The following is a 12863-nucleotide window of genomic DNA, read 5'->3' as shown; positions in this document are numbered from 1 at the left end:
AATCAAAGAGACCAAGGGGTCTCAGACAAAAAAGAAAATCAAAGAGACCAAGGGGTCTCAGACAAAAAAGAAAATCAAAAAGAAAAAACAGACTCAGAGGTCGAAAAGACAAAAGAGTGCAAAGAGCAAGAGCTAGAACTCAAGTTGGATTGTATCTTCGATGATTCACCACTGGGGTTTGAAAGAGCAACAAAGGAAGAATATAAATTGGAATCCCAAGATCCACTCGAGGAAATCAACTTGGGAACAGTCGAGAACAGAAGAGTGACTTATGTTAGCAAGTTCTTGCAAGGGAAGTTAAAGGAGGAAATAATTCGAGTTTTGCATGAATACAAAGATTTCTTTGCATGGGATTATGATGAAATGCCAGGATTAGATCGAGAGTTGGTAGAGCATAGGCTACCCATGATCCCAGGAAAGAAACCTGTGAAGCAAAGTCCTCGAAGATTTGCTCCTGAAGTAGTTGAAAAAATCAAAGGAGAAATCGAGAGATTATTGAAAGCGAAGTTCATCAGAACTTCAAGATATCCCGAGTGGATCTCGAATATAGTGCCAGTTATGAAGAAAAACGGGAAACTCAGAGTATGTATTGATTTTCGAGATCTTAACATGGCAACTCCCAAAGATGAGTATCTTATGCCCATAACTGAAACTATGATAGACGCCGCTGCAGGTAATGAAATTATGACTTTACTCGATGGTTATTCTGGATATAACCAAATTTATATTGCAGCTAATGATGTATCGAAAACTGCTTTTCGATGTCCAGGTGCTCTAGGCGTCTATGAATGGGTGATGATGCCGTTTGGATTAAAAAACGCAGGTGCGACTTATCAAAGGGCAATGAATTTGATATTCCATGATTTAATTGGTAAGTTTGTACAAGTATATATCGATGATATAATTATTGGGTCAAAGCAAAAAGAGGACCACCTACACCATTTAAAATTATCTTTTGAGAGAATGAGAAAACATGGTTTGAAAATGAATCCTCTAAAATGTGCTTTCGGTGTTACAGCAGGAGAATTTCTGGGGTTTGTCATACACCAGAAAGGAATTGAAGTTAATCGAAATAAGACGAAAGCTATCATGGAGACTAAACCTCCATCGAACAAGAAGGAACTTCAATCTCTTTTAGGTAAAGTAAATTTTTTTAGAAGATTTATCTCGAATTTGTCTGGTAAAACTAAAGTGTTCTCTCCTTTGTTACGTTTAAAAAAGGAGCAAGAATTTCGATGGAATGAAGAGCACCAGAAAGCGTTCGAGGAAACTAAAGTTTACCTGGCTCATCCTCCAGTGCTTGCACCACTCTCTAAAGGGAAGCAACTGAAGTTGTATATTTCAGCTAGTGATTCGACTATTGCGGGTATGCTGGCGCAAGATGATGATAATGACATCAAAAGAGCAATTTCTTATTTAAGTCGAATGTTAGTAGGAGCAGAAACTAGATATACCCCTTTAGAGAAATTATGTTTAAGTCTTTATGTTGCTTGTACTAAGTTGAAGTACTATATTAGGACTCATGATGTTGTAATACTTTGTCGAAGTAATGTGATAAAATATATGTTGTGTAAACCTGTGTTACATTCTCGAGTCGGCAAATGGGCACTCACGTTAACTGAATACTCATTAACTTTCGAGCCGCTAAAAGCAACTAAAGGACAAATAATTGAAGATTTTCTTGCAGATCATTCGAATGAAACTGAAGAAGTTAATTACCTAACCACCAAGCCTTGGCAATTATATTTCGATGGCTCGAAACACGAGTTAGGCGCTGGAATAGGGATTTTAATCGTATCCTCAGAAGGGTTCCCGACGAAATTATCCTGTAAAATGAACAAGAGGTACTCGAACAATGAAACTGAGTATCAAGCATTAATAACGAGACTCGAAATGCTCGTAGAATTGGGTGCTCGAAATGTATTAATTCGGGGAGATTCACAATTAGTCATCAAACAATTAACACAAGAGTATAAATGTTTAAATGAAAAGTTAATTGAATTTAAAACTCGAGTTGTACAATTGCTTAATATTTTTGATGAAGTTGAATTACAACATATTCCTCGAGGCTCAAATGCCATTGCAAATAAGTTAGCCCAAACAGCCTCAAGGTATAAAGTAAGTAAAGAATGTTTGGAGCGTCTATTACATATAGAAAGCGGGTTGACAGATCATCGAGAAATTCTGAATATTGGTTCTTCGAGTCAACGAGACTGGAAAAGCGAACTGATTGAATACTTGCAAAATCCCAATATAAAGGTTGAAAGAAAGATCAAACTCCAAGCTCTCAATTATGTATTGCTGAACAATGAATTATATAAAAGAGGTTTCGATGGAATCCTATTCAGGTGCCTTGGAAGTCATGAAATTATAGCTATGGCAGAGATACATGAAGGCATTTGTGGAGCACATCAGGCTGGAAAGAAGATGGAATGGGTTTTATCGAGAAAAGGTTTGTATTAGCCAACTATGATTAAGGATTGTATCGAATTCGCAAAAAGTTGTGAAGAGTGTCAAAAACATGGACCAATACAAAAGGTACCAGCAAGTGAGTTACATTCGATCATCAAACCTTGGCCATTTCGAGGTTGGGCAATGGATTTAATCGGACAAATACACCCACCTTCCTCGAAAAATCACAAATATATTTTGGTTGCTATAGATTACTTTACAAAATGGGTTGAAGCCATTCCTTTAAAAGAAGTCGAGCAAAAAGACATAATTGATTTCGTCGAAGATCACATTATTACAAGGTTTGGGATTCCTCAAACAATTACCACTGACCAAGGTACCGTCTTTACAGGTCGAAAATTTGCTCAATATGCCCAATCGAGAGGGATTAAGTTAACAACCTCAACACCATATTATGCACAAGTAAATGGTCAAGTGGAAGCTGCTAATAAAGTAGTGATTGGCTTAGTCAAGAAACATATCTCGAACAGGCCCCGAAACTGGCATGAGACTCTTGTTCAAATACTATGGGCTTACAGAAATTCTCCGAAAGACGCTACAAAAACTACCCCGTATAAGCTGGTGTATGGGCATGAGGCTATTCTTCCTATAGATATTAATTTGCAATCAATTCATATACAGAAACAAAACGAGTTACCTACAGAGGATTATTGGAATTTAATGTATGATGAATTGGCTTCTTTAGAGGAAGAAAGATTAATTGCATTAGAAAACCTTGTTCAACAAAAGGAAAGAGTCGAGAAATCATACAATAAGAGAGTCAAAGCACGTAGTTTTCGAGTTGGTGACTTGGTGTTAAAAGTGATTCTTCCCATGGATCAAAAATCTCGACACTTTGGAAAGTGGTCTCCTAATTGGGAAGGTCCCTTTATAATCGAGCAAATATATTCGAAAAACGCATACGTGATTAAAGAAATCGATTCAAATGTGAACAAAGTTATAAATGGAAAATATTTGAAACACTTTCATGAGAGAGCAGAATGTTAAATAGTTGTTCATTACAAGTCAAAGAGAAATTCAAGAAAAATCAAGAATCAAGCAATGGAGGGACAGAAAAACACTAACTTGGGCAAGAAGGAAGCAAAAGAGTAAAATGGTGAAAATAGTTTCACTCTAGGGTAAAAAACAAATTTTTAACGCATCATTGGGCCTGGAGTGGAATGGGCTTCTAAATTAATTCAAATTTTAATTGAAAGTTTAAAAGCAGCCGCCAAAATATTTTGAGAACAGTAAAAACGGAAACACACGCCGTATTTTCCATCATTGTTGTATCAAACGGTCATATGGGTTAATTGCAAATCAAAAAGTACAGATCAGAATAGGGTTTCATCGAAAGATGTAGACTCCGACTAAGTAATTGGAGTAAAGCTTGATAGGAATTCGAATCTCTCTGGCCAGCATGCACATCAAGATCGAATTCCTAGGGGGGCATTTGTTAGGTCTACTCGAAAGTCCTAAGAATCGAACCGGTGTTACTCGAGAGAATATTAAAATGAACACCTATTGGGAACGTACAAGGGGTCTGTTTGAGTGTTTTTCGAGTCACGATTGAAAAGTTGAAGTCATACATATTGATCAACATCTGCCAACAATAGCTAATTCGAATTCGAAGACAATTATTGGTTGAGAAGTTAATATACACGAGGAGCGGTTGTGAGAAGTTACACTTTAGAAGCCACATAATGAGCATAGTGGGCAGCGATTATCTCATAGTGGTCTACGTGCAGAAGCATCCGAGTGAGTTAATCGCCATTGATTCACTCTATAAATTCCAGAAACCTGCATTGTCACAAGGTCGGAAAACTCATACTTGAACCAAATTCTGAAGCATTCTCTACCTGCACACATGGCTTCCATGCGAGGAATTATCTTTGGGTATGACTACTTCTCGGCCACTTTTATTTTCTCTTTTTAGGAGTAGAATTATTACCTTAGTTCCCTCAGTTATTTCTTTTAATCACTTAGTTACATCACTTTGATATTGTAATTCTGGAACATTATGTAAGTTGAACAATGATTTGTATTGCAAATATTTCAATTATCCATTTTGTTCATCTAAGCATTTATATGTATGGATCCCATTGCTTGTTAATTATTGAAGAATCTTTAGAAACAAGTAATTACTAAAGTCTCTTACTACTCTGTGTCTCGTTCTATATACCTAAATTGAAACATTTTCGTGCTAGTCTAAATAAAAAGAATCTGCAAATTCCATCGTAAACACGATGATATCTCAATATTTTGTAGGGGATCTACAACAAATTTAAAGAACCTAATAATGTCACTTATTGGACAATAGGGTGAAGCTTCATGTTAACTTATATTAGTCCAAAGAAATGCAAAATTTACTATGGTTCATTGTCTTCAGCTAAAGTTGCTCGGATATACGGGCCATTTTGGGTTTTTTTTTTACATTCACTTGTTTAGGAGTCCTCATATTCGGATCAAAATCTTCTGTCTCCAATCCCTGTCTCCAATTCCTGTCCCTCCAATCACAAAATGTCATCTCAACCACATTATTACTTTTAATTTTAATTTTAATTTTTAAAAAGTGGAACCCATCATCCGTTACAGAACCTCCGTTACAGTTTTTTTTATTCTCCTAACTTTTTCTTCACAGAATGTGTTACGTTTTTTTTTTAACTTTTTCCATAACCGATTTGTTTGTTTGTTTTTTTTTTAATATTTTTCTCCTATTCATAAAACCAACGTAGAAAAACCCTGCACCTTCCCCGCTCGCATTTTCACTTCGTGCCGTTTGCAATTTTGGTATTGTTTCAGTTTATTCAACATTGATAGACTAAAAAATATACCGTACATAATAAAAATCTAAATTATCAAATTCATATATACTTAAGTTATAGTTATTTAATTTAATATATACTTAAGTTATAGTTATTTAATTTAACTCTAGTATTAAACAGATAAATTCAGGAAATTTAAAATTGTTTATCATAAAATATAAGAAATTTACAAAATTAGAATTAAAAAACATGTAATTGAGTAATGAAAAAAAAATTTTAAACTTTTTCTATAACCGATTCCCTTATGCTTATTTGTTTGTTTTTTCTTTTATATTTTGATTCTCCTAACTTTTTACTTAACTGATTGTATTAAGTTTTTTTCTTATATTTTGATTTTCCTAACTTTTTTTCCTAATTTATTGTATCTACCAGGTCAAAACTATTATTTTGTCAAATAATTATATAATTTTTTTCAGATATATTTTATTTCTAAGAAAATATCTATTTTTATTTTGTAATTTTAGGAATACGATTCACATAAATATTATAAATAGGAAAATTATTTTTAGATATATTTTTTTAAAAAAATATTATATTTAAATATTTTTAAATTAAAAATAATTTACATAAAATAAATAAAAATAAAAGGCCTAAGAGAATATGTAATAGATATTGTTCATCGGCATATTTTCAATAAATAAAAAATAATTTTCCTATTTATAATAATTTTTTCCCTAGCATTCTTTTTTTATATTGATATTCTAATAACTTACACACATATTATAAGATCTAATATTGTGAAGGTTAGTGATACCAAAGCCAACAGGTTTTTAATTTATTGATCACACCAATGGTTCCTCTACCAAATACAAAGCTTCACCAAGACTACAAACACACAAGGATGCATCAGTGAATGCATTAGATTCTGAATTTCAACTATATGTGATTGTTGAAGACTAAAATACATTTTGACTTTTGATATGTAAAGATTGCAAACTATTCAATTGTAATTAAACTTCAAATATGAGCTAGTAAAATTGTACTGATGTATTATAAATTCATTAATAATAAAAAGATCAAAGGTTATTTTATTGCTATAACTTTTATTTTGCATTAACCATAACATCAAATGAATTTCTTGTTTGATCATAATAAGATTATCTAATAAAGTGAGAAATTTTATTTTTACAATACAAGGCTAATAAAAATATCTAAATTGCAATAGTGTATTTGCAAAGTTTGAAAAATACATAAATCCAAAATTTTAAAGTAAAATCATTGAAACATCTTGATGTTTATAAAAACTCTATATGACCAAATTGCTTCACATATCATTTTGTCCTTTGCTTTGAGAATTTGTAACATCATCTGTTCCATGTTCAATGCTAGATAGTTGTGCTTGTACATATACATATACCCCATTTTACAAACGTAATTTAAAAGAAATATTAAATTAACAAAAATAGAAGGCACTATAATTTATCACCTGTAACAACTCTGTCATGCTCATGTTACTACTTGACTCCATGAATGTATTGTTGGCAACATATGTGGGAAACTAAATAATACAATTTTAATAACAATTACAAATTATCATATAGATTATAAATTAGCATGAAAAACAAAAAGTAAAATAAATTAGAAAATACCTGACTAAATTGATATGAAGGCAATTCATTATCTAAGTTATTCATGGAAGGTTCATCTTGTTGCATAGTTTTCTTTTTTTTTTCTTCTTTCAAGAATACCTTTTGGCCTAGTAGATGATCCTCGAAATCTTTCTTTGGTCTTTATTCCTTTCACATTATCCTTATTCCCACTACACCAACCTTTTTCAATATTTATAAGTGAACCATCACTAGTACTAGTTTCCTTGTCTCTACCTTCAAGACAAACATCTATATCATTCATGGCCTTGGTTAAATGACTAATAGCTATATTATATGTTTCTTCAGTTATCGCTCCTTTAGTTGCTAACTGAACTTGCATCCTACATATGTCTTTATAACGCATACCTATTTTTGTTTTAGGGTCCTCATGGATTATAGAATGGTTAGTTGGCATACCATTTCCCATTTTTGCATGTTTTGTCCATCTCTTTAATACATACATAGCAGGAATTTTCATAACATTTCTTGAAGAGAGAACTTTGAGAGCATGTGAGCATAAAATCCCTGCAAACTCAAACCTTTTACAACTACACTTCACTGAACCAATAGAGGAGTCATAATGGACAATATGTTGAAATAACTTCTTATATGAGGTAACTTTATATTCAGTAACTTCCCCATTTTGAGAGGAAATATACATACTACAATCATAACCACTTGATACCTCGTGTTGGATCATCTTAAATATTGCAGGAGTATAAATTGTTGCCGCATGCCGTAGAATTTCCACATCAAATGACATAATTAAACTTCTTTGGGTTGCTTTAAAATCTGCCTTTGATTCCTCATATCGACGATCCTCTACCATTCTCTGAAAATGATGAAAAAATCTTAGTAAATCATGTTGATAACTCACATATTTTTTAATTACATTATTCATACTCTCATTTCGTTGTGTGGTAGTCATGTCTGCACAAAAGTTCTCTCGACCATAAACTAATGCCCATTTCTCCTTTAAAGCAAAAGTCTGTTTCAACCAACTATTGTCTTTAAGATCATATTTCTCAAGCATATTGTTCCAAGCTATTATAAACTCTTCTTCCTCTTCATATTCATATATGCATTTATTAAAATCCTTACTGAAGTCTTGAAACTTCCCAAACACTATACTCAGTTTCTTTAATGCATTTTGATACAAATGCCAAATACAGAGGCGGTGGCATGTTTCTGGCCATACCAAAGCTAATGCCTTTGCCATTGCTGCATCTTGGTCAGTAAGAATAGTCTTTGGTTTCTTTTCTGACATAGCTTTAGCAAAAGTATTGAACAACCAAATAAAACTTTCTGTCGTTTCATCATATAATAATGCTGCTCCAAAAATAATGGTAAGTTTATGATGATTGACTCCAACAAACATTGCAAATGGACGACCTTCTTTATTTTTTCTATAAGTAGTATCAAAACAAACAACGTCACCAAAATATGAATAATCAATCATCATCTTCACATCAGCCCAAAAGATATTAGTAATTAAGTCATCCTCATCGACTTGTATTGCATAAAAGAAATTAGAATCTTCTAATTGCATTTTTTGCAAGTACTCTAGCACACCACCTGTATCTCCTGACTTCATTTGCATTGTTCTCTTGGAACGTAAATAATTTCTATAGTCTTCAGGAATGAATCCAAGATTTTCATGACCACCAGCTCGCCTAGCCATTAACTCACAACTTGCTTTTGGAGTAATTCCAGAATCATCAGCTAAATGAACCTCGACTAGTTGAGGAATAGTCATTGTCCTTTGAGATCTAAGCAAATGACTCTTACTAGGAGTTGTAGTCTCATGTGCATGCTCGGCAATAAATTCAGTTACACGATACTTTCCCGTTAAACGACTATTAACTTTCATCTTTGCCAAAAAACCAAATCTTGATTGTGGTCGAGGATTTTTGACATTATCTTCTCGCTTATCTTTCCCACGATATCCTTCGCATGAACAACAAAATACTCTATTGACAATCTTCCCATATTTATCTTTATGCCCTTTGCTAATCCTCACACTGAAACCCACTCTATAAGCATAATCATTGTAAAAATTATATGTTGCATCTTCAGTCTCAAACTCCATCCCAACTTTTGGTATAAATTGACTAGGAATTGTATCATGTATCATATCAATTTTTTTCCCTTCAATTTCATCCACATTATCAATGCCTATTTCTTGATGTTCTTCTTCAGCCATAACACAATGCTCTAAGCAAGTGACAAAGAATCAGATACGTGTGAAATAAAGAACGAACTTGTGTAACAATCTAACAAAATTAGAGTCAAACAAAACAAAACAAACAAAATATTTAAAGAGATCAAATAAATCTTAAATCAAGAAGAAAACCACAAATTATGTAATGTGAAACGAGAAAAAGAATAGGAGTAGGAGAAACCAAAAGCTAATGAGAAACATGAGAATGACTTACGTGAGACCCTGTCAATAAAGTCTTTAACGTATTTTTAGATCTGTTCGTCAAAAGAGAGACAAAACAACAAGAGTGATGAGTGGAGGCACAAGTGTTGCCAAAAAGCTTGGAATTAATAAATTAAGGTATAAATATATTTGGGAACTATTGAATTAACTATATATAATTTTTAATATTAAATAAAAATTAGAAAGAATTTACATGAAAAGAATTAGTCAAATCAATTTTTAACAGTTCTTATTATCATCTAAATTAAAATTTTTCATTACTCTATTACATGCTTTTTAATTCTATAATTTTGTAAATTTCTTATATTTTATGATAAACAATTTTAAATTTCCTGAATTTATCTGTTTAATACTAGAGTTAAATTAAATAAATATAACTTAAGTATATATTAAATTAAATAACTATAACTTAAGTATATATGAATTTGATAATTTAGATTTTTATTATGTACGGTATATTTTTTAGTCTATCAATGTTGAATAAACTGAAACAATACCAAAATCGCAAACGGCATGAAGTGAAAATGCAAGCGGGGAAGGTGCAGGGTTTTTCTACGTTGGTTTTATGAATAGGAGAAAAATATAAAAAACAAAAAACAAACAAACAAACAAATCGGTTATGGAAAAAGTTAAAAAAAAACGTAACACTTTCCGTGAAGAAAAAGTTATGAGAATAAAAAAAAAACTGTAACGGAGGTTCTGTAACGGATGATGGGTTCCACTTTTTAAAAATTAAAATTAAAATTAAAAGTAATAATGTGGTTGAGATGGCATTTTGTGATTAGAGGGACAGGAATTGGAGACAGGGATTGGAGACAGAAGATTTTAATCCCTCATATTCGGGGGTAAGCCAGGGGCAAAATTTTAGAAATTTTATTTCTAATAATTATTGTAAGTTACATATATCATTTGTAGTATTTATATTAGTTATTTACATTTAATTGAGCTTAATAAAAGTTATCTAATTTTAGTGAAACTTTAAACTCCCAACAGAAAAAATTGATATGGGTCTAAATAAGTGGAAACCAGATTTGACCCGTTAGAGTTTAATGAAACCTTAATAGGTTTAAAATCGTAAAGATAGTTATGGTCCCCAATATGCCAAATTAGAAATACACGTCTCTCTGTCTCTCCATCAGAAGAGTAACATCTAGTCCCATCAAGGAATTCAGTGATTTGGCTAAGGAGGATTATTGTACCAATAGACAATTCTGCTGCAACTTTTTGATCAACGTCAATAGATACAGGTACGTGTTATTAATATTAACCCTGTAATCTGAGACAACGGTTCTTAATACTAATTAATGGATAATTTCTATTTGACTTAAGAAATTTATCCCAACACAAAACAAATGCAAGGAATGTTGAACAAAATCAAGGAAAAATTGGCATTCCAAAAGGGTGTGTTACTCTCTATGATTATGAGACGAGTTCAACTGGTTAATGCAGTCGTCTCAGGAATTCTATATATATTGTATAGTTTCCATATCTATTCTTGGCCTAAAATGTTTGTGAAACAAGTGGAGAGGCTTATCAGAAATTTTATATGGTCAAGAGATGCACACTCGTCGTGGTTACAGTTGCATGGAAATTAGTTTGCAGACCTTATTGTGACTGAAGGAGGTCTAGCTACGTGTAACTTTTTATTTTTACACTCAACGAGGCAACCACGTTGAAGCTGGCTTGGAATTTTATGCATTCTAATGAGCAATAGACAACATTTATGAGGGTAAGTGCCTTTGGTGGGTTACGAATCATCTTCTGGTCATCTATTTTACGTAATTTGCAAGATATTAAGATGAATACGACTGGTTAATTGAGGACGGTAGGCATATTAATTTTTGAAATGATGCTTGGTGTTTTGATATGTAATTGCATAAATTATGGTCTACAAACTAGAGTTCAATGTAAGCTTAGTGTCAATATTGGTTGTTTTGTGGGTAATGGCTCTTGGTATGCATACCCTGCATTGTTGCTACGTAAACTTCTTAGCCTGCATGCAACTGTTTTCATGTTGATATACCTTGGGGTCTGGAGCCAGATCAACTTGTTTGAAGGCCATCCAACAATGGTGAGCTTTCAACCAAGACAACCTTTCAACATATTAAGAATCCAGCGCAACATTGTGCTTGGGCGAAGGTCGTCTAGGCCAATTTCTTCCCACCTGCGTGTTCCTGCATTATGCGGAGGATGCTACATCATAAACTACCCATAGATGAAAACCTAAGTGCTAAGGGTTTGATGATGGTGTCCATGCGTAGTCTTTGCGGGATAGCTATCGAATCTTCCCAGCATCTATTTCTCAAGTGTACTTTTGCACAATCTTTACGGTTGTGGCTCTAGAATATTATTCAGCAGCCTATTGATTTATCATTTATGCATAGTTTGTTGGGTTTTCTGGATTGTAATTGGAGTACGCAAGTTAGAGAGGCTCTAATTTCGGTATTGATGCATGTCATTTGATTGATTTGACTTCAAAGAAACGGTGTAAGAATTAGAAATAAAGACTTCAGCTTTCAACACTATATCAATGATAATCTCTGAGGTGGCGTTATCTAACTCATTTATCAAAGGGCATATTTCACACTCTTGGAGTGATGTATGTATACTAAAAGAATTTCTAGTCACTATTCGCCCTCCAAAACCCCTCATTGTCAAGCTGGTAGATTGACACCCTTTAGCTTGCGGCCTTTTTTGTGATCACACTAGAGCTTTTTTTGGGGGTTTTTATAACTTTTCTTGGTACTAATGATGCATTCTATGCTGAACTCATAACAATCACATGGGCAATCGAATATGCATATGATAGAGTGGCATAATTTTTTGCCAGAATGTGATTTGAACCTGGTTCTAGCAACTTTTAAGAATGTTCTAATTATTCTTTGGATTATTTGCAATAGATGGCAATGATGCCTCCAATTATGTTCACATATGAACTTCTTTTCATCTCATATATATATAGGAAGGACAATAATTAGACCGACAAATTAGTGTTTTATAGGTTAGGATAATAACTTAATATTAACAATAATAGCTTGGTGATGTCGATAACAATGACATAAATATTACTATTATTATTATTTATATTGTTGTCATTGCTACAATCAAATTTTTTTTAATATTTTTTTTTTTATCTTATTAAGTTATTTATTTTTTGTCCTCACCTTACTTTGACAAAAATAAAATATTAAAAATAATTTCGAAGAGAATTCCAAAGTAAATAATATTTATTAATTAAAATAATTGTGATCAATACATTTCTTTTCTTGAATAAATTATACTCATACTCTTTATATTTTACTATTTACACTAACCTCCCTTATACTAGTTATAGTATAGTATTTTTTAAAAAATAATTAAGGACGTGTATACTATATATAAAAAAAATAATTAAAATAAAGGGATATCAACTTTACATGATTAGTTAATTATACATAATATTTTTTATGCACAACGGCTGTAAATAAAGTGACATGGATTAAATTTGAAGATCTTGAATGACTATATATGTTAAGCAACTGACTCCAAGATTTTTGAATCCCAAACTCCTTCATT

The 12863-nt window shown here is 32.4% G+C and overlaps 1 protein-coding gene across 1 annotated transcript; it reads right to left on the bottom strand.

Annotated features, from left to right (window-relative positions):
• Positions 1 to 4179: 4179 nt before the first annotated feature.
• Positions 4180 to 9068, bottom strand: LOC109796297 (protein FAR1-RELATED SEQUENCE 5). The gene is made up of 2 exons (XM_083073228.1): positions 6965 to 9068; positions 4180 to 4310 (listed from the first exon to the last, which is right to left on the bottom strand). The coding sequence occupies exons 1-2, from the start codon at positions 9066 to 9068 to the stop codon at positions 4180 to 4182; spliced, it is 2235 nt and encodes a 744-aa protein (XP_082929354.1).
• Positions 9069 to 12863: the final 3795 nt, after the last annotated feature.

This window comes from Cajanus cajan, chromosome 4 (genome assembly GCF_000230855.2).
Source record: "Cajanus cajan strain Asha chromosome 4, NIPB_CcT2T_4, whole genome shotgun sequence".
Taxonomy (NCBI): Eukaryota; Viridiplantae; Streptophyta; class Magnoliopsida; order Fabales; family Fabaceae; genus Cajanus; species Cajanus cajan.
Note: the sequence above shows the minus strand (reverse complement) of the source record. Positions and strands in the feature narration are given on the sequence as shown.

Coding starts and splice junctions, on each gene's coding strand:
- LOC109796297 (XM_083073228.1), bottom strand. CDS start 9,068: ATGGCTGAAGAAGAACATCAAGAAATAGGCATTGATAATGTGGATGAA. Junction 4,311..6,964: donor ATCATCTACTAGGCCAAAAG/GTATTCTTGAAA, acceptor CCATGTGTGCAG/GTAGAGAATGCTTCAGAATT.